The sequence below is a fragment of the Martes martes genome, assembly GCF_963455335.1.
Source record: "Martes martes genome assembly, chromosome: 6".
Classification (NCBI taxonomy): Eukaryota; Metazoa; Chordata; class Mammalia; order Carnivora; family Mustelidae; genus Martes; species Martes martes.
Genome location: NC_137893.1, coordinates 7,450,801 through 7,473,822, shown reverse-complemented (window position 1 = coordinate 7,473,822; position 23,022 = coordinate 7,450,801). Strand labels below are relative to the sequence as shown.

Sequence of the window (23,022 nt, the reverse complement as noted above, 5' to 3'; positions counted from 1 at the left end):
GGCTTAAATAGTTGTGTTTGAGAACTTAGAGAAATTTTGCTAAAGGTAATTGAAGTATTCACTCTGCCATTTATGACAGTTTGTGTGCTATATTGATACAGGCTGCTCTAAAATTAGCAGGGGACAGACTTTTTGATGGCAGCTGAGTGAACTAGAGGGTCTACTTCATGTAGTATTTTTTTTTTTTACCATATCATGTCTTCCTACGTTCTGTAAACTATTTGGTAGGCTTTGTTCCCTAAAAATAACCAGCTTCTTCAGTTCAACAAGTTCATTGATCATTTCAGTGAAAATATTTTTCACATTACAAAGTGAATCACAGAATATTGTACTTGGTACTCATATATTTAGAAAAATCATTTAAGGTTAACTGACATGAAGCTGGCTCAGAAATAAAGGGGCACCTACTCACCTGGTATAGCAGGTGATTTGTACATCCATTTCATTTTCATTCGTACATCCATTAGTTAGCAAACAGTTACTGAGTGCTGTGTTCAAAACATCTGCCTTTTAAACAATCTCTGTATAATGTTCACTTTCAAAAATGTCTCTTGACATGCATTGAAGATGCTTTGTATTTTTTCCAATTCTTTGTAGTTGCTTTTCTTTTTCTTTTTTTCTTTTTGAACTGTATTCAGTTTCCTCTACTAGTTCCCTATCTGTTCAACTATACTCACCTTCATGATATAGGAAAGAGCTAAATCAAAGTTCTTACCATTTAAAGTTGAAGTATAGCTGAGATCTCATGTGCAGAGTTTGGAAACCATTTCGGTGTGTTTTTGTTTTGATTGCATTTGTTTCTAAGTGGAAAGGTATTCTAGGGGCGCCCGGGTGGCTCAGTGGGTTAAGCCTCTCCCTTCGGCTCAGGTCATGATCCCAGGGTCCTGGGATCGAGCCCCAAATTGGGATCTCTGCTTCTCTCTCTCTCTCTCTGCCTCCCTCTTTGCCTACTTGTGATCTCTGTCAAATAAATAAATAAAATCTTTAAAATAAAAAAAGGTATTCTAACTGGATCTCAATCAGTACATGTGTTAATGATGAAAACTAACATCTATTTGTTGAGATATAATAAAACAATTCATAATTCAAAATTAGGGTTAAAAGTGAACACAGTCCAACATTAATGCACCTTACTATGGCCCCGAGTCAAGCCACAAGACTGAACATGCTTCACTCTCGAAAACCTCCAGAAACAGAATTCCAGGGATGGCGTGTGCCACCTGCTCATGGCTCATACATAGAAGCATCTTATCCCTCGCTAAAGACGGTTCTGTCTTGAAAAATAAAGGGCATACCAATGAGAAATAAGTAACTGTGTGCAAAAATATTTTGCAAATCAATAAAAGGGAGCCACTTGCAAATTCCAGAACACACCAAGGATTGTGATGTTTATTAAGGTGCATTTCTACTAGTCTTTCAACTGTTCGGTTGTGCTTGACTTTCCTCAGAGAAGCTTCTTCGCATTCCCCAATGCAAACAAATAAACATGAAACTAAGGATTTTCTGGGATATAGAAGGAAGCCAAAATCTGGAGAGTTGGGAAATGTGGAAGCACTGAAAATGGACGAAATTCCAGCGTGGCCTCAACGTGACTGGAGATTGTTTTGGTTATTGTCATTTCTATTTGAGTGCAGCGTTGACTTAATCGTGCCTCTCTGTGCATGGCACAGCCATTACTGGGCTGTGCAAGGACCCTCTGGTGTTTCATTTTACTTTCCCTTCCTCCTCTCTCCCCATGTCCACTCTCAACAGGTTTCCAACAGAATGTGCTTGATTTGTGCCCTTTGATATTTATGTACCCTTAAAAACTAGAACTTGTTGCGTGTGTGTTTAGGTGACATAAATAGAACTGTGCTGCTCTAGACCTTGCTTTATTTCTTTTTCATGCAGCAGTATGTTTTAAAACATATTGATCCAATTACATCCAGTCAGAATACCTTTCTACCATCTTGCTCGCATGGGAGTGCTGTGTGGTTTTCAACAGTATCATCTGCTGTGTTTCATGTCCCTATCCTTCTAATGACAGGCAGGTGGGTTGTTTCCAGTCATTGTCATACGTGTCCCCTTGGAACCTTTGTGAGGTTCCTCATGGAGTTTAATACCTTGAAGTGAAACTGCTGGGTCCTGGGATGCATGCAGGCTTTGTGCCCTGAGTAATGCCACAGTGTTTTCTGTGCACACCCACTGAGTGTCCCATTTGTCCACACATTGGGTATTTTCCGATTTTCCATTGGGCCAGCCTCCTGAATGTTTTAAATCGCACATCTCTGGTTACTAGTGAACTTCAGCATATCTTTGTGCATCTCACTTTGCTGTTTGGGTTCCTTCTCTGTGGATGGCCTTGCCATATCCTCGCTCATGTGTATTGGATTTTATGGAATTTGTCTCCTTGCATTTATAAAACTCCTTTTATGTTTTGAATACCACCCCCTTGTTGGTTCTAGACTTTGCAAGTACATGCTCCTCGGTGTTTTAGCTGGTCTTTGGCTTTCCTACTTTTTTCTTCATTGGACAAAAATTCTTAAAGCCTTAGACTTATCTGATACAGGCCAATCTGTGTATATTTTTGGCTATTGATTATATGATGGGTTTTGTTCAAGAAATATTCTTCTAGGGGCACCGGGGTGGCTCAGATGGTTAAGCGTCTGCCTTCGGCTTGGGTCCTGATCTCCGGGTCCTGGGATCGAGCCCCGCATCGGGCTCCCTGCCTGGCGGGGAGCCTGTTTCTCTCTCTCCCTCTGCTGCTCCTCCTGGTTGTGCTCTCTCACTCTCTCTCTCTCTCTCTGTGTCAAATAAATAAATAAATAAGTCTTTAAAAAAAGAAAGAAAGAAATATTCTTCTATATCCCAGGGCCACAGAGATATTCTCCTATTAGCTTATGGCTGTAGCTGTCTCAGTTACGCCCAGATTCCCCTGGAGCCCACCACCATTCTGACTGGGAAGCAGGGATCCACCTTGATTTGTGTCCGTGCTGAGCCGGCTTTTTTGTTTCTTTCTTTCTTTTTCTTTTTTTTTCTTTTTTTTTTTTTTGAGCTCCAGCTAATAAGCAGATTTCTCATTCCTCAAGTTCCCATTTCAGGGTCCGAACTAGTTTACAACCTAAGAGCTGTCTACAGTTCTTAAGGACCCCAATAATTAGTGACTCAAACATGTGCTTCTGTGCAGCAGACCTGAGCCAGGACACAGGCAGGTTGCAGGGGATCGGTAAAGATAGCCTTCTTAGGAAACTCCGTATGGATGAAGAAATGGGTAATAAACCACTGCACTTGGACCCCAGATTCATATACCGCTACCAGTCATCTTCACATTCTTGGCCTTAAAAGGTAGATATGTTTTTGTTAGTAAGTGCCCCAAAGACTTCTCGTCTGCGGCGCCGCGCCTTCATGAGTCTGTTCCTCCCTGACATGAAGCAGAGCTCCTCTTCGGAGCTGAGATGTCAGCAACGCGAAGGCCGACGCGTTATGGTTGTTCCTCCAAGGGCTTCTCATTTCTTTACGTAATGAGGTTTGCCCTCTGTGACAATAATGCCTGCCCCCCGTCCCTCTTAAAAAGAGGTGCTACGGAAGAGCCCACTTCTTAAATGTGAGAAGAGATCACGGTTTTTAGACCCACCGACACTTCCGTGAGATCGACCCAGGGCTGCAATTTGATTTGTTAACGTTTCCTTTACCTGGGTAGCTGCGGCAGCTCCCAGCCTTCAGCGGGAGGGACGTTCTACCCAGGGTTCTCTCTGCCTCGGTGTTATACTTTTATGGCTAAGTTCTGTGATAAACTGATTAGTGCCTATAAATTGAAAGTGCAGAAGAGATAGTCCTCATTTCTTTTAGGAGGTTTTTTTTTATGATTAATTATTTTTATTAACATATAGTGTATTATTTGCCCCAGGGGTACAGGTCTGTGAATCGTCTCTTTTTAGGAGTTTTAATGGTATGATTTTGTCAAAAGGAGTTATTGACTCTAAGTAAGAAACAAATCGTAAAAGTTGCATTTTTTCCAAATTTAAATTGAACGGTCTAAGTTTAATTACTTGAAGTAGAAATATAGGACTTAGCATAATAAATTCCTGTCAAGAGGAGGTGGGGACCAGAGGTTTTTTGGGTAAACATGAGAAATCCACAGACTATCACTCAAGATAAGCTAGGTGTGTGTGTAACAAACATTACCAAAATCTCAGTGGCCGTTGTCTATGCCCCATAGTTTCACTGGGGCCTCCTCTCCTTGGAGCAGGGTCCCCACCCTATAATCCATGCTGTCTCAGCAGCTGCTGCCTGGACTATCGAGGAAAGAGAATTCTAGGGGATCTTGCTTTGGCCATGAAATGCCCACAAGTCCTTGGCGCATTTGGGTAGGTGGTCCCACCCAGTCACAAAGAGTCAAGAAATGCAATCTTATCATGCCCCCATAATGGGGTAAGGAGGGAGGTAGGGAAGCAAAAATATTAGGCAAACAGTGCCAGTGAGTGCCACCCCGTGGGCCTCTTTTAAAAGAGAATGAATGATTAAGAATCCAGGATTCAATCTGAGAAACACTGACTCAGGAAGATGAATGCTTTTCAACTCAAATTGCTGCTACAAAGTAGGTTTCACCTTCATCACTGGTAAAATAATAATAATAACAACAACAACAATAATAATAATAATAGTTTGGTCAAAGCGTAAACACAATTTTAAAAGTTGTTATGGAAAAATACAGTGGATATTATGAAGACCCGTTTCCTATCAGAGACACCCCAGCCGCGGGGCCCCTTGGGAGCAGAAGGAAGGCCAGGCCGAGGGCGACAAAACGCCAGGAGCCCAGGGCCATCAAGGCAGTGGAAGGGCGGCCTGGCCTCTCCCCAGGCATAGCCAGTTCAGGGCAAGGATCCAGACAGACGCCCTGAAGAGATGCCTGAGAACCCAGCTTAGCACCGCGGGCTTCGCGGGGACCCCATCTCAGCTTACGGAGATGCTGTGAAGGACAGAAAGAGGGAAAAGAGGAGAGGGACCCAGGCCCCTGGCACAAATACAGGAGGCAGCCGGTGCCAGCCTGCAGGCTCTCTGAGAACACTGTCCTGGACATGCCCTGTCACTGTGGCCCCGGGCACTTGCGTGACAGAGTCTCATGTCGTCTGGCTGCCCTTGGCCTGTACAGAAAGGGCTGCCAAGTCAGAGGAGGGACAGGAGCAAGCGCTTTACACTCACGGGCCTGGGCAGAAAGACACCTGCCGGGAATCTAACTGGGCCAAGTTGCCTTTTTACGGGCGTCCTGCAAACACCTGAACGCCCGGGAAAGAGAGCCGGTGTGGGCAGCAGCTAACAGGACCCGGTGGCCAACATCCCCCCCAGCCAGTGAGGAAAACGGCCGTCTCTTGAGTCCATATCCTGTTCCGGTCACATTCAAGACCTCATTCTGATTAAGACTATTTCGGAAGCGTCCAGAAGACTACCGAGCAGTGATGCTAAAGACGCCGGTGAGTGGGAGTCCGGGGTGGGGCTTTTGTTTGGACTAATCGGATGACTTCCTTTAATTCACTCCTTAGCTTTTCCCTCTATTAAAAAAAAAATCCTTGGCTACTTACTGATGTACAGATGCTCCGTTTGTGTATTCATAGAACTAAAAATCTGGAGTGTTTGAACATGCTACTATAGTGTGAGGCTCTGGATGTCCTTTAAAATGTGATATTTGGAACTTTTCTTTTTCAGTAATTGTCACTGACGTTTATGCTGTGGGAGGGTTCCCTGAATTTAATTCAGTCCCTTAACAGCATATCTTGGTGTTTCCTCCCCCAAGTTCTGAGTCTTGAGGGTTAGAGTTGTGTGTGTGTGTGTGTGTGTGTGTTTTAAGGTTTATTTATTTGTTTGACAGAGAGAGAGACATCGAGAGAGGGAACACAAGCTAGGGGAGGGGGAGAGAGAGAAGCAGGCTTCCCGCCGAGCAGGGAGCCCGATGTGGCACTCGATGTGGGACTCAATCCCAGGACCCTGGGATCCTGACCTGAGCCAAAGGCAGACGCTTAACAACTCAGCCACCCAGGCGCTCCTAAGGCCAGAGTTTTAGATCTGAAAGTGCCTTTTCTTCTCTCTCTCTCTTTCTCTTACTTTAACACCTCCCCCAGCACCCCCCCCAAAAAACTCTCTCAGTTTGTTTTTAAGAAATGAAAAAATGTTCCAACACGTGACCCACAGCTGCAACCCGTTAACCTTTGCTAATATTAAGTCTGCACTTTGGATCCCTCCTGGGACCAAATGGATGGATGCACTTTCGCTGTTCTAGGCAGCGCGCCTGCTGGGGGAGGGGCGGGGAGGGACGCTCTCCAGCCAGATTCAAAACGAAGGGAATGACTATCTTCTCTGCGCATCCTGATAGAAGACCTGGCTGGACCCCAGGTGCTCCGGAGCCACCATGTCCACTACAGTCGCCGCTAGCCATGTGCAGCCATGGAGCCTTGACCTGTGGCTAGTCTGAGCCAAGATGAGCCATAAAAGCGGATTGCATAGTGATTTCGCAGAGCATGTAAAAGATCTCCTTCACAGTTTCATATTAACTGTATGTTGAAATGGTAGTATTTTGGATAGATTGGAGTCAGTGGAACATTTTATTAAAATTAATTTTACCTGTTTATTTTACCCTTTTTAATGTGGCTTCTGGAAAACTTAAATCGAACTCTGTGACTCGGCTATATTTTTATTGGATGGCGCTGGTCTAGGTGACTGAGATTTGTTTTTAATTCTTTGCTAAGCAGCAAATATGCATCATAATTTTAATATATACTTTTATTTATAATATGAACTCTGTAGGGTAAATATTTTATCTACTCTTGTTTCAAAGTATAATGAAGTTTTTAATAAGTCCCAAAGCACTATGGGTTATTTGACAAATTGACTTTTATGGATACCAGGTAGTGCTATGACTACCCAGAAGCTAGCCTAGACTTTATAAGGTGCAACACTTACCCTTGGATCTTCTGGTGCGGCCTTCATCTCACTGATGGGGGCATCCGAGACATGGTGGGATGGGGGCGTGGGTCCCCCAGCAGTCGCCAGTGGACTTCCTCCTACTCATGGACGTCTTCCAGCCCCTGATGCTTGTATGAAAGACCTGCAGGTAGTTAAACTTTGAAGATGGCCCCTGGTCCTCCAGATCAATGAGCCCCAAATCCTCAAGTCATATTTGATTCCCCCTGGTTTCTGGAAAATTAAAGACTTCTAGAGAACAGAGCCGTAGGGAACTGGTGAAAATGATTACATCACAGGATTGGACTCAAGAACAGAGAAGTGCCCCCTTCTCATCCATGGCTTTGCTTTTCCTTGCGAAATATGGCAACAGACGAAAAATCCACCTCTTGGGAACAACCAGATGAAACCGCAAGTCCACCTGACATTGCCCCCCCGCCGCCCCCCCTGCCCAGGCAGGCCCTGTGGAGCGTAGTTTGTCCTCTAAAGCCTGGGGCACTTGTATTGCCTCTCAACCTGGGAGGAGTAAACGCTAGGAGTCAGCTCTGAGGCAGGACAATTCCTTGACCATCAGTGCTTCTCACACGAGTCTCCCTGGATGTTCTGAAAAGGAAGATGCTGATTCTCTAATCTGGGCTAGGGTGTGTGTAACGAGCTCCCAGGTGACAGCCACCCTGCTGATTCATGGACGGCGCCCATTTTGAGGACCACTCTCACTAAGTGTCATTTGCTTGCGGGAACATTCACGAAAAGTGACCCAGCCTAAGGCATGGGAGATCAACAGTTGCCAAACTGACATCAAATATACCTGGTACACTTTTAAAAACCAGTATAAAAAGAAATCCATTCCTTTAAAAAGGAAAAAAAAAAGGGCACAATGAACATTCTTCTCTTTACGGAGGGACTCAAGTCAGGCCATCTTTATTTTTTTTTTAAAGATTTTATTTATTAATTTGACAGACAGGATCACAAGTAGGCAGAGATGCAGGCAGAGAGAGAGGAGGAAGCAGGCTCCCTGCTGAGCAAGGAGCCCGATGTGGGACTTGATCCCAGGACCCTGAGATCATGACCTGAGCCAAAGGCAGAGGGTTTAACCCACTGAGCCACCCAGGCGCCCAAGTGATCTTTAAAATAACCTCCCCTTAGGGACGCCTGGGTGGCTCAGTTGGTTAAGCGGCTGCCTTCGGCTCAGGTCATGATCCCAGCGTCCTGGGATCGAGTCCCACATCGGGCTCCTTGCTCAGCAGGGAGCCTGCTTCTCCCTCTGCCTCTGCCTGCCTCTCTGTCTGCCTGTGCTCACTCTCTCTGACAAATAAATAAATAAAATCTTTAAAAATAAATAAATAAAATAAAATAACCTCCCCTTAGGGGCACGATAGCGTCAGCTACGGTTTACTAACGAAAAAGATAAAGAAGTGCCAAGTGAGTCATCATCTGGAAGTAACACGTCTCTGAAATGATACAAAACAGCAATGGTTCTGCTGCCCGTGTCCACGATCGAGCTCTTCCTGTGTGTGGTGGCGTGTGTGGATGTGTGTGATCCAGTGGAATCTCCAAGTACTAGTGAAGTGAGTGTTGCTCTCCTCAGGCTCCTGGGGAGAGAAGTAAGGTTTGCAGAGTTGAGGTCACGTACCAGTTTTCTAACCCCGTGACTCTCTCCTGGTCCTGACTGATTGTCCTTCTTGACCAGAAACCAGCCCCACATCAGGGGACTTCTTGAGCACCATATTTAGAACAGACGGTAATTTATAATGTCTTTCTCTTCCTTGGCAATTTAAATGAAAATGTCAGCTTGAAAAAAGGTTTCAGAAAGGTACCAGGAAGCCTGGTACGTGCAGCTAGATCAATCACAGTTAGATGAACAAAGTACATTTTCAACACGGGCGACATCACTGTTAATGTAACCTAAAAGTCTTGGAAGAGCTGCAAGACCATTAGGAGACCGCTGGGACAAATAGCAGGCAGCTCAGTCCATAAACATTAGGAAACTGACCTATGCAGCTTACCTGTGAGCAAGCCCTTTTCCTACGAGTGACATTACTAGGCAACAAGACTCCAAACACACAAATGTTACCACGAGCCTTTCCTATCTTCCTTTGCTCCAAACTGGAGCAGGCAGACACCCCTTGGATGACATAAACATATGACAAAATCGCATACCAAGCTAGATACAAAAGACGACATTTTGTATGGTTCCGTTTATATGAAATTCTGAAAAAAGCAAAACTGTAATGACACAAAGAAGACGGGGGGTTGCCTGGGGCTAAGAGCAGGGGGAGAGGGTGACCGTAGAGTCGGGAGGAAGCCTCCTGAGGATAGTGGAGACGGTCCGTATCATGACGGCGGTCGGGGTTCATCGGCTCTACGCGTCTGTCAAGATTCACTCAAGTGCACTTGAACTCGCTGAATTCTACTGTATGAAAGTTATATGTCAATAAAGCAAACTGACGTATGTACATATAATAACCCTGATCTAGCCTTCCTACTCTTTTGTGTCTGACTCAGAGTAAGCAAAATTTGGTAACCCTTTGGCAACACAAAATAAACACAGCTTAATTTCAAAATTCAGAGCTGGGAGTTGTTGTAGAAGAAGCATAAGTTCAGCGGCCACTGCACATGAGTTGCCAAGACTGTACTGGACGTATGCCCATCCCAAGACACGGCGTTTAGTCTCTCAAGGTCTTCAATCACCCAGAAAGTGGGTCATCTTTCAGAATATCTGCGTCACTGTGGAGGACATGTCAGTAAATCAAAAACCAGCTGGATTTATTCTTAAATTGGCAAAATGCATACTTACTTGGAGGTACTATTAATCCTTTCATGCACTGGACAGGGAAGATTGGCTTTTACGGTCTTGGTTACCTTTGGTTTTATCAGTACTTCATATTCTTTTGGTGAAGGGTATGTGTTAGGCGTGAAACTTGTGCTTTGAGAAAGCAGAGATCATGTGATGGCTTGATTCTCAATCTTAAAAGTTTGAAATGAAGACTAATAGTATTTTTACTGAGTAAGTTGGAACACTCAAGCAATTATTTTAATTATTTAATACAGAATTATTTTGCCTAAAATATGCAATTATTGCAAAAGAATTGTTCTGGACTGAATTCTGGACCTAAATGCTTTAGGCAACAAGTTACAGAAAACCAACTTAAATGGGTTTAAACAATAAGCCCATTTCCTGGCTCATGTATCTGGAATTCTAGGGTTAATAGCAGCATTTGGGGTTGGCTGGACCTGGCTCTCAACAGTCCCAGCCGTGGTTTTCTCCCGCCCCACTCTGCCGACAGAGTGGCTTCATCTTCATGCGGTTGGCCTCCTGGGCGTAAGATAGATGCTAAGTTCTACTTGAGCCCACCATTTTCTCATTAATTCCCTGAGAGTAGAGAGAAGATTCCTTCAGGAACCTCTGACTTAAGGTCAGTGAAGGACTTTCTTTTTTTGTTTGTTTTATTTAAAGATTTTATTTATTAGAGAAAGAGAGAGAGAGAAGCAGAATCCTCGCTGAGCAGAGAGCCTGATGCAGGGCTGGATGGCAGGACTCTGAGATCAGGACCTGAGCTGAAGGCAGATGCTCAACTGACTGAGCACCCGAGGTGCCCCCCAGTGAAGGACGTTCTCAAGACGATTTCTCATTGGTTCAAATTGGGTCTCATGCCCAGTCACTGGCACAGAGGGTAGAATTGCCCTTCGGCAACCAGGTCTCCCCTACAATTGGAAACAGAATCAGCTCCCCTGAGAATGGGAATTGATGGGGGGAGGCGCAGTAAGGGTTCTATTAAGAACAAGAAAGAGAGAATGACACAGAGCCAACAACAAAAAAGGTACACTAGGGTCTCACTTAAATCCGTTACTTTAAAGGTGAGCTATAGTTCTTCTTGTTAGGAAAAGGACTTTCGGTTTAAATTTTAATTTTAAGAGAGTATTTATAGCAAAAAGGAAGAAAGTAAAACCCACCATAATCTTACTACCCTGTGAGAACCATTAATGATACAAGCATATTTTTCAACATTAAAATAAATGTTATACTCTGCCTACTGCAGACACAGTAGAACATAATGGTTAGTAACATACAGACTTGGGTGTCCACCTCCTGGTTCATCTACTTACTGTCTGTGGGTCCTCAGTGGGCAAGCTACTTATCTTTCCTGTGCCTCAACTTCTTCCTCTCTGTGATGGATATAAGAATATCATTTATAAGTTCCAACAGCACCAACCTTCTAGTTCAGAAGCCAGCGATCTACAGCCTGCAGGCCAGACCTGGCTTGTTGCCCGTTTTTGTAAACAGAGTTTTATTGGAATCCGGCCATAGTCATCCATTTGTGTATCCATCTGTGGCTGCTTTCACACTGTGATAGCAAAGTTAAGTAGCTCCAACAGAGACCATATTGCCCACAAAACCAAAAGTACTTATAGTCTGGTCCTTTGCAAAAAAAAGTGTGCGGACCTCTGGGTCAGACCAGTAGACCTCTATTGTCTTGTCAGACTCTATCATGTCATAATTCTATGGTTGTGTAGTAACTTAACCAGCCTGGAGATACGATCAAGAAAAAGTGACATCGGCAGAGATACCACAAAAGCAAGAGATGCTCAGTTGTTTCATCAGGTAGAGAGAGTTCTAAGAACGGCGAGTGATTGAAAAAATCTACAAAAGTGCTGAAATGTCAAGTTATCTTCCTGAACTGACCAGAGATCTTGAAATATATGATACATGATCTCCTTTAACTCTGGGGTGTTGACACTGGGACGTGAATGAAAGTGAATTTGTACAGTCTTATCTAGTCCATAGAAGTCACAGCTGTGGGGAGAAGATAAGAAGACTGAAGAAGGAATGAAAGAGAAACCATAACAAATTGTGGCAAATAGTGCTTTAGTAAAGAAAAGATCGTCACCATCTGTGTGCTCTGGGGAGCAGTGGTACAGAGTACAGATGTGTGGATGGGCAGAGTAACCGGACCCGGGACTCCCTAGAGAAAAGGGAGTAGAGTGAATGAGCACAGTCAAGCTGACCCAAGTCTGAGCGTGGAAGACCCATAAGTGAGTGAAAAGAAAAGACTCATTGGAAAAAGTGAAATATCCATGGACGACAGCTGCCCTCGCAGTCTGGGTAGTTTTGATCTTGAATGTAAAGATCCTCAAGCTCTAGATTTTAGTCAAATCCAACTTTTCCATAAAATTATGTTTTAACTAAAGGTTAGCTTTTTGGCCAAATGTGTAACATCCTTCCTTGAAAATGAAGTGACCATCAGCTACACAGAAGTTTTCTTAAAAAGCCTCGAATACATTCAGCAGCAACGTGAGCAGTAAGAATAAAGGATCCCTATCAACTGCCTGATTTCAGATCCCGGCTCAACCACCTTCCCGTTAATCCCTCAAGTCATGAGCCTTGTTTTTCTTATTTATAAAATAGGATTGATAACTTTGGAGGATTTTGAGAGAATCAAATGAAATAATCCATGGAAGGTAATTAGCCCAGAATCCAACAAGTATTACATGCTCTTTAGAAATGAACCATTTAAAAAAAAAAAAAGATTTTATTTATTTATTTGAGAGAGAGAGAGAACGAGTCGGGGGGAGGGGCAGAGGGAGAAGCAGACTCCCCACTGAGCAGGGAGCCCAATGTGGGGTTCGATGCTGGGACTCTGGGATCATGATCTGAGCAGAAGGCAGACACTTAACTGACTGAGCCACCGAGGCAGAAGTGAACTATTTTAACGTGGACAAGATAGGAAAGTAATTGTGGAAAACATTTTGATAACCAACCATATAATGATACATTGTTGTAATACCCTAAGTTCTTTCATTTTTGGTATTTCTGCCTTATTTTTGGAGCGGCAAAGGTCTTAAAAATTCTTAGAATTTAGAAGAGGAGATTGGGCAACATTTTCGTAAGCATTGTATTCATTTAGAGTACAGGTCAACTTGCTGTTGAAACAGAGACCCCAAAAGTATAATGACCAAAGAAAAAGAAAGGAAGAAAGAAAGAGAAAGAAAGAAAAAGGAAGGAGGGAAGGAGGGCGGGAAGGAAGGAAGGAAGAAAAGTGTCTTTCTCTCGAACGTGCTCACCCAGAGGTAAGCAACCCAGCACTAGAAGGCAGCTCTGGTCCCTGAGTGCCTCCAGGACCCAGGTTCCAGTTATCTTGTTTCCACAACTGTCACCTGCAACAGATTGTCAAGGAAAAGCTAATTCACCAGCATCTCCTTCCATCCCTTAGGAGAGGGAAGACAGTGAATAAAGAGCAAAGCCATTTCTTTTTAAAGGATTGGATCTAGAACTTGAGTACATGGCTTCTATTCCCACCTCATTACTGAGAGCTTAATCAAAGGGCCACCCGTAGTTGAAAGAGTGGCTAGAAAATGTGACTTTGGCGAGGTATCCACATGCCAAACTGAAATTCGGTGGATTCTGTTATCAAAAGGGAGAAAGAAAGTATGGATGGTAGAACCAATTAGCAGTCTCCTGCGGCATCGTTATGGAAACTAGTTTTGTGTCGCTGACTCTAAGACCCTATTGATTGTAAGACCCATCATTTTATGTACCACTAAGTAAGAGAAACCATGCTCTGAAACATATCGTTAAATGTATTGTTTTCTTTTCGGCTCAGTTGTAGGACACATCCCAATTTAGGAAAGGTTAAAATGTGAAACATATGTGTCTTGGGATAGAAGAAATTCTGGTATTGGAAGAGAAGGTGATCCAAAGACATTGATTTTGCAGTCTTCTTTTGCCTGTGACCGTCCCCGGAGCAAGCAGACAGGAGATACCAGGCTTTGTTTGACTCACCCAGTGTCGTGCTTAGCCTTGGTGACTGACAAAGTACCTGCTTTCTGGCTTTGTTTCCCTTATAGTGCCTTATAAATTGTAGGCAACAGCAATATTTGTTTCATGCAATGAAAGAAAAGACCAACTTCTCGGATGACCAAATAGAGATGAGCTGAATTTTCCACGATCGAAAAGACACTTGATTCAAATAAATGGACCAAAGCAAACTGACACCTTTGGGGCCCTGCTTGCTCTTGAGTTTAAGATAATCTTATTTGACATCAGGTTGATAATTTAAAAAGGAAACACTCATTTGGATCCCAGCTGCTTATGCCATTTTTACATTTATTTTCTCCAGTTTAATAAACGCACACATGTGTTGTACTTTAAAACACACCTTTTGTCCCTGGTGAGTCTGAGCAGATGAGCATACAGGACCCCTGGTCCTTGCCTCAGAACAGCCTCTCCTGCGGCAACCACATCTTTGTGAATTGGAACTTTTATGACGGCGAGGGAATTAAACTCTCCATTCTCAGGTTTTAAGATGTAGTCGTGAAAGACCCTGGTCGATTCAGTCAGATCATTTGACTTGGTGGCTTTGAATCTGGTCAATGAAAATCTATAATATACAGGTGTGTCTTGCTGTATTTGCTACTGAAATCTGCTTCTCTTATATAGATCACTGTTACAGATGAGGAGGTTAGTAACCCATCCTTTTTAGATCTGGTGAGGACTCCCCAAATGAGGAAGTGCACACTTATTCTTATGTTTGCTTGGTAAGTCTGACTTGTGATGGGCTCAAAAGCTTGTATCGAATTTACAATGCGCCCCTTCCTTTGGAGCAGGCTGAAGTTATGCCTTACTTGGTCTCCGTTGTTTTTCACTGTTGCTCCAGGTTCACAAGCGCGGTGGTATATCAGGGACTTGTCATGCGCCTGGGAATTATAGGAGGCAACCTCTACATCGACTTTTTCATCTCGGGAGTTGTGGAGTTGCCCGCAGCCCTCCTGATCTTACTGACCATTGAGCGTTTTGGACGACGCCTTCCCTTCGCGGGAAGCAACATAGTGGCGGGGGTGGCCTGCCTTGTGACTGCATTCTTACCCGAAGGTAATAGTCCCCCAGAGCTGTCCAGCACTCAAGAACGTGAAATAGTCCTAAATCAAAATAATCAAGAATGGGGAACTTCTTGTCCTTCAAAAATGTACCACCCTCAAAATCCTGGTACCAGTCAACCTACAGTGATGTCACCCAATTTTCTTCTTAAGTGGTGTAATGACTCTGCGTGTAGGGATTGGTTCTACAGATTTTTCTGTTTTCTCCACTTTAGGTTCATTTACGGTTGGAATAGCTGTCATGCAGAGTCTAGCTTATAGTGATGTAGGTTATTACTGATCACTTTTATTCGACTGGCTCGCATGCACTCCTTGACCATGGTTACCGTATTTCCTGATTACCTGCGGTATCGCTGGCCCCATGCAAAATACCAGGGTTACAAAAGGAAGAAAGGAAGACACCTGTTGACTCCAGAAGGTTCATAACCTAGTAAGGAGTATGGATACTCCATTTTTAAAAATTTGCTTTTTTTTCCAAGTTCTTCTAACTAAATTCTAGTTAGTTAACATACAGTGTAATATTAGTTTGAGATGTAGAATTTTGTGATCTATCACTTACATAGGACACCCAGTGCTCATCACAAGTGCCCTCCTTAATGCCCATCTAGCCCATCCCCTCACTCCCCTCCCCTCCAGCAACCCTCAGTTTGTTCTCTATAGTTAAGAGTCTGTTTCTAGTTTTGTCTCTTTCCCCCTCCCCACGTTCAACTGTTGTGTTTCTTAAATTCTACATATGATTGAGATCATACGGTATTTGTCTTTCTCTGACTGACTGATTCCACTTAGCATTATACTCCCTAGCTCCAACTACACTACAGCAAATGGCAAGATTTTATTCTCTCATTCTTTTATATGCCTGAGTAGGATTCCATTGTGCGCGCACGCGCGCACACACACACACCCCACATCTTCTTTATCCATTTATCAGTCGATGGACATATGGATATCTGGGCTCTTTCCATAACTTGGCTTTTGTTGATAATGCTGCTATAAACATTGATATAGATATTTTAATGCTTTCACAACTCCCTGTGATAAATGAAATAATAGAATTAGTTAGAGGTAAACCTTGTCATTACGGGTAGGGCGTGCTGACTCGTTGCATGAGCAAAAACCTGCATAGAACTTTTCACTCCTCAGAAACTGAACTGCTAATAGCCTACTGTTATCTAGAAACCTTACCTATAACAAAAGAGTCGACGAACGCATATTTTGTATGTCATATGCATTATATACTGTATTCTCACAATGAAGTTAGGGAAAAGAAAATGTCACCAAGAAAATCATGAGAAAGAGAAAAATACTGTGGTGTAGCGGAAATGCTGTCTGCGCGTAGGCGGACCCATGCAGTGTAAACCTGTTGTTCTGGAGCCGACTGTACCAGATTCACAAACATAAAGCTCTCTGAAGGCTCTGCATGATTAAAAAAAAAAAAAATAGGTACAAGGAGTCTTATGCATGGAGTGGTCAGGAAAAACTACCCAGAGGTGAGAACTGGGCATGTGTGACAGAGGACGAGAGAGGTACTGGACAGGGGGGCCTGGCTGGCCCAGTCAGAAGAGTGTGTGACTCTTAATCTCGGGGTCGTGAGTTCGAGCCCCACTTTGGGTGTAGAGATTACTAAAAATAAATAAATAAACAAACTTTATAAAAGAAAAAAGAAATCCCCTTGACAGAAAGGAAGGGTAGGAGAGATTTTTTTTCACAGCAGAGCACAGCTCTCAGAAGTATGAGCCATCTTTGAGGGATCTGGGACCACACATTCTCTGTTACCGCTCAAGTATCCAAAAAAAAAGGGAGCTGAAAGATCGCCTGCCACCAGCGGTGACTGGCCTCTCGGGCCATGCCAGGAGCTTGGGCACGGCCCTGCGAGCTTCCTCATAGTCGCATCAGGTTGGCTGGTAGCGGTGAGGAGGGAGGGATGCCGAGAGCAGGAATCAGTGTCATGGCAGTCGGCCCGGGTGAGAGAGGATGATTTCAGGGATGTGTCAGAGGTCAGGGTTGCTCAATGACCATAGCGTGCTGCAGAGGGGGCAGTGACCCCAGATGCATGGGTCATACAACCCGCATCCTCTCTGCCCCAGGACACAGCGGAGCCTGGATGGGGAAGCCCTGCCAAGTCCCAGGGAATGTGCGAATCAGAGCAAGTTCATTATTTCCAGGTGCCACGCATGCGAGGTGGAGGTTCCCGAGAGGGCGGGTTCTCCGGGAGTCCTTGTGTCCTTGTGTCGGCCCCAGAGAGGCTGTCTTTTCTTATGAGAATCATCTGAGGATCAAGAAAGATGGCATAATATTGTGGAAGTGAAAACAGGCATTTACAGATGAGTTTATTAATTATATGATGGTTTATGGAGTCCCCAAACCCTACTTGAATAAAGTTACAAAAATGTCCATCTTCAGACCAGAAAATTTAAAGAAGGTGTAAAGTCTTCAGTCTTACTGATTTGGTCGATGATTAACAGAACTGATTATTTACACCGATCTCATTTTCCTCGAGTATACTAGTTTCTTAGGGCTACAGGAACCAAGTACCACGCCCTGGGGGGTGGGGGGCTTGAAACAACAGAAAGATATTCTCTCACAGTCCCAAAGGCTGGAGGTCTGAAATCCCAGTGTGGGCAGGGCCAGCCTCTCTCTGAAGGCTCATCCTCCCTAACTTCTGGGGGTTGCTGGTATCCCCCCAGGCATTCCTTGACATTATCCCAGTGTCTGCCCCCATCTTCATAGGACCCTCTCTTCTCTGCATCTTAACTATCACATCTGCAAAGACCCATTTAGAAATACACTCACATTCTGGGTTCTAGGTGGACATGGACTTTGGGGAACACTGTTCAACCCACTACATTGAGTTAAAACATTTTTCTAAGAGTTGGGGAATCTCTGTAACACCTATTGGCCAATGCATGTCTGTTTAGTATCTATGAATGGCCACCACTAAACTAGGAGTAGGAACAGAGCAGTGAACAAGATAGACCTAACTCCTGCCCTTGGGGATAGTGTTCAATTTAAGCAGAAGGGGGACAAATGGAGGATGCTGGAGACTTCACTGTTCTTTCCATTTTACTTTAACATTGTATCATTTGGGATTGAATATCCTACCAGGAGGTCTTCTGTTCTCAGGGCACATGGAGTAAGAAGTATTTGTTGCACATGAAATTGGGGAATGGGTTAAGGACTTATGGGTGGAGAAAGGTTAAGGATTTATGGGTGGCCCATCATTTCATGATATAACGTTCCCCTGGAAGATTCTGTCTGGGCTCAGACCGATTGGGGTGATTTTGACGTGCACAGCATTCTACATGGTCCCAGAGAGCATTCTAGACCATATGCCCGCACCAACATTGGAGTAACTAGATGAATGGGAATCAGACGATTTTGTAGAGAACACTTTCCTATACGGAAAAACGTAAAGCAAAGAACAGACTTTTCCGTGTGATCTGATCAGTTTTATTTTGAAGATACCATTTCCTGATTTCAGCTTTAGAATTGTTCTCAGCAATCCTGAAAAATAATTATTACGCTCTTATTCTGGACACAGATTGTTTGTGCATTCCCAGATTCGGCTGCTTGGATAGTCATATGTCAGTCGTGATGGGCGAGAAGAAATGCACATCCCTAATGCTCCTTGTGAGTAACCACAGTTTAAGGGCAGTTCCTCACTCCTTTGGCAGCCCTTCTCCTTAAGGGAGCTTTTGGACTTGGTTACTTGGGCTTATGAATTAACATTAGAAAGACTTTTCCTCTCAGTCATTCTTGACGTCAGGAACAGGAGGACGACCCATGCTGAGAATGCTGATTAGCCTTTTAGAGGAATCAGCTCTAAAATTATTGAGAACAATTTAACTGGCTTCCCCTCCACTAAGCACAACTTTTTATGGCCTGAAGAATGAGATTCTGGAAAAAAAAAGCCTTCCTGGCTGTACATTCACTTAAACCTCACTGCTTTTGACCCACATTTTTGAACTCTGATTAAAGTCGGAAAACTAGAAGGTTTTCTTTGTCTGCAGTGGTCTCGCCTGAGCCTTTCATTTGGATTTGTTTGGGATGGCTACAGACCTAACTGCCTGGTTAAGTACCCCTTTTGAAACAGAAAGGCTGTCTTTTGCTTTTATTTCTCTCTTAAGTGAAAAACCAGCCAATGTACCTTAATTTACACATCTCTAGTACAAATTTTCACTACATTTTATTTCAGAACTCAAAGCAGATGGTACATTCAGAGGAGACGTCAAAGAGTGTTTCTTTAAAATCCTGTATCCTGCTTTTCAAAACTTGAGGTCTTATTCCCAGTAATCTCCTGTCTCTTTTTTTTTTTTTTAATTTTTAAATTTCTTTTCAGCGTAACAGTATTCATTGTTCCAGTCTCTTGACCAAACCCCTATTCAGAGGGACCGTCTTTCTCTGTGTTCTTGGGACTCCTTGGAGAGAGTGCCAGCCTCAGTCCTCGTTTGTAAATTGTCTTGTGTTCCTTTGTCATTGCTACGAAAAGTGTCTACCGTGTCTACCGCTGCTCCAAGATGAAGGCAGCTTATCACTGGGATGATGGGAAGTTTCTGTTTGCATACGTGATAGTCACACATCATTTGCACTTCCTAACAAACTGCTTTCGTTTCACTTTCTGTGCCTCTGGTTCTTGTGTGTTATTACACATTTCACCCAGATCTCTAGCCCAGTGTGGTTAGACAGTGGCCTCTGCTGCTCAGGAATCGAGAGGCGCTCAGAGTCCAGCCCACGTGGAGGAGAAACCACGGCTCCTCCCGGGTCTCCGCTGACAGCGTTTTCTGAACATTGTACTCACTTGACTGGGCGTTTACCTGTATTCTCTAAGCTAATCACATGTTTTATGTGCACACATGTGTGTTTTCATTTGGTTTCTGGGTTTTTGTTTGGTTCTTTCCAGCAAACAGTTCCAGCTTCCGTTGTAAACTTAAACTGTCCTTGAAACTGTCAGCGGGACTCCCTTACAGAGTTGTCTTGATTCAGTAGGAAAAAAAAACCCTAAAACTTAAGAACTTAACCTGGATAATCAAGCTGTTTCCACAGTAGCAGGCGACATTCTTTGCAGCCCGAGAGCAGGGAAAGGTTGCCCGGTCGGGCTGGGACCCAGGAAATCTGGGCAAGAGATCCCACGTTCCGTTCCCTGGCACCTGGCACCGTACCACCTGCTCATTGAAGCCTGGGGTGGAATGCGTTTCCTGGTCCCCCTCCCTGGCCTCCGTGAGAAGGCAAAGCCTAAATAAAACACATGTTTACAACCGTTCCGTGCCCGAGCAGATGGCAGCCCGGCACATGGGCACAAGGCTGATATTCCTCAGCCCCTGATGGAGCTGTTGATACGGGAGCGCTGCAGATGCTGTCATCCGGGAAAAACGTCAAGTCCGTCAGGATGTCCTCAGCCAGTGTGCAAGCAAAACGCAACGTTGTAGTCATAAGCTGGAGCCTCCCAGCAACGATCTTAAACTTTTTCTGTGCTTGCCCTCCTAGGCAATGTAGTATTTAGTGAGTTTTCGGGTTTTTTTTTTCTTTGTTGACTCTTCTGCAGAGAACGCCCTTCCATCTACTGATCTTGATTCTCTTCTGTCCTCCTCTGCATTCATGCCTAGGTGTCCACTAAAAAAAATAAATAAAATCATTTTCCACGAAGAGGCAATAATTCTTCTCGGACATAAGAGAGCCGTGTAGTGCTGAGTGAGCATGAGTATGAGTGTAAAAGGGAAAGGTTTCCTTTTCAAAGATGGAAGTCAGAACATCCTTCGCTTCACTTTGGAGAACAGACTCGTGCCTATTTGTGAGGTCATAAGTCCTCACACCCGTGTCCACTGAAGGAGGAGGGCATAAACTGTGCAACTCTTAAGAGATTTAGAGCACTGACTTTGTAGGGCAAAATGGTTTACTCCTTCTTCCTTTAAACCTTGAAAGAAAGAAAATATGTAATGAGGAACACTTGGCTTTTTCCACTAGTTGCTGTGGAGAAAAGGAGAATTTCCTCATATAACCAATGCAGCCCTAAAACAGTTCATTTTTAAATGAAGGAACCAACTAATTTTTAAGAAGCCGTCTCCTCTGGGTGATTTCTTGGGGGAAGAAGCAAGATGGGAGACATACACTCTAGTGATAACACAAGGCATAGGTGTCCCCTTCCAAAGGTTCTGGTCCTCAAAGCCTTGGCTGGCCTTCAGAAACCAACACCAGCTTCATGTCCAGAATTCTCCTGGTCTGGCAGGAACAGCTATGCTGTGTGTTGTCACTAGGGGTGGGAACGGAGAGAGGACAGATGGGCACCAGGCTGCGGTAATGGTTCTCAAGGCCCAAGTGAAGACCACCTTCCAGACAGACACCCGGGGCAGTCAGGCCCTCTAGGAAAGCAATGCCTGGAACACTGTTTTCAGCCTAGTGGCCATTCAAGAAATGGTTCTTGAATTGTATTCCCACCATCTAACCCTGCTCAGAAAGGCGACTAGCACACTAAATATTAGCTATCATCCTGGTGGTTGTTGCTGTTAAAATTTGGCTATGAGAGGGCACCTGGGTGGCTCAGTCATTAAGCTTCTGCCTTCAGCTCAAGTCATGATCCCGGGGTCGTGGGTTGGAGCCCTGCATCAGGCTCCCTGCTCAGCGAGAGGCCTGCTTCTCCCTCTCCCCCTGCTTGTGTTCCCTCTCTCGCTGTCTCTCTCTCTTTGTCAAATAAATAAAATCTTGAAAAAAAATTTTTTGGCTACAATATTTGGAGGTATCTGTCATTCTTGCTTTAAATTGGCAAAAACTTAGGGCCTGGGAAAATCTCTAAGCAAATGCCTTCTGTTGATTTGTGATATTTTATTGAAAGCAGACCCCTAACTCTTTCCTTCCAAATTTTCTGTGTTCACAGGAATACCCTGGTTGAGAACCACAGTTGCTACCCTGGGAAGACTAGGGATAACCATGGCCTTTGAAATTGTTTATTTGGTAAATTCAGAATTGTACCCAACAACATTACGGTAATTCCAACCTATATGTCATTGTTTCTCCTAAGTAATTCTGCAGCCAAACGTTTTGAGTTCAAAGCCATTAAATTGTTTCCTTAACTGGGTGATATGTTAGCCCAGGCTGAATTCAGCCAGGAAAGAAGATGTGCTTTGAGTTAGGGCTACTTTCTGCATTGCTACGTTCCGCATTTTTTTGATAGAAGTATTTCCCGTACCAGTATCTTTATACCCGGCTGTGGTTTTGTGGGATCAGATAATCTGATTACAGTACTTGCTTAGATGTGGGTTAAAACTGTCCGCATCAGCGTCATCCTGTTCAAAGGCTACAGCCTCTGTTCTGGCCACACTCCCTGTCTTGCCGCGGTGAGCCGCTGATTTAATAACGCAGGACAGAGTGAAACAGTGTGCATGGGCTGCAAATCGGCCTCCTTCCCTGGGGGAATACTCGTGGGCACACCTCACTGTCAGGTGAGGGAGTCAAGTCACCTCATCAGCATCGCCGAGTGGGCTGGGGAGTGAGACGTCGGTGGGAGGATTTCCACCCCACGGTCTTCGCTGTGACTCAGCTTTTGCCCAGATGTGAAATGGGGCAGAATGGAAACGATTTGCTTAGAATATGGGAGGAATAGCCATTTTCAGAATTAAAAACTGTAGAAATGGGGGATGCCTGGGTGGCTCAGTCGGTTAAATGACTGCCATCAGCTCAGGTCATGATCCTAGGGTCCTGGGATCAAGTCCCACATCGGGCTCCTCGCTCGGCAGGGGGTCTGCTTCCCCCCCACCCCCGCCTGCTCTGCCACTGTTCCCCCTGCTCGTGCGCGCTCTCGCTCTCTCTGTCTCTGTTAAATAAATAAACAAAATTTAAAAAAAAACTATAGAAGTGGGAAATATTACTAAAATTTATTACTTGTATATCTGAATATTTTTCTTATCTTGAATATAGTTAAATATATTTTATTTAAAACCATTTTTTTTACTCTACAGAAACTTTGGAGTTTCTCTTTGCTCAGGTTTATGTGATTTTGGGGGAATCATAGCCCCGTTTCTGCTCTTTCGGCTGGCGGCCGTTTGGCTGGAACTACCTCTTATCATCTTTGGTAAGAACTCGTTTTATACATTATTTCTAAATGTGTTCATCTGTATTCCCTGTATTACTAGAACTCGATGGTGATTATTCTGCTTGCTATTAAGGAGATCATTTAATTTTTTAAAGACAGCTGCTTGAGTTTTGAGTATCCCATCTGATTACATG

The 23,022-nt window shown here is 44.1% G+C and overlaps 1 protein-coding gene across 1 annotated transcript in view; it reads left to right on the top strand.

The window, feature by feature from the left end:
- The window catches only part of SLC22A3 (solute carrier family 22 member 3), an 89,942-nt gene that overhangs the window by 60,351 nt on the left and 6,569 nt on the right, over nucleotides 1-23,022 (top strand). Inside the window, exons 6-9 of the mRNA XM_080806637.1 lie at nucleotides 14,372-14,469; nucleotides 14,589-14,803; nucleotides 21,674-21,782; nucleotides 22,755-22,867. Coding sequence (XP_080662763.1) covers nucleotides 14,372-14,469; nucleotides 14,589-14,803; nucleotides 21,674-21,782; nucleotides 22,755-22,867 — 535 coding nt within the window. The remainder of the gene's footprint in view (nucleotides 1-14,371; nucleotides 14,470-14,588; nucleotides 14,804-21,673; nucleotides 21,783-22,754; nucleotides 22,868-23,022) is intronic.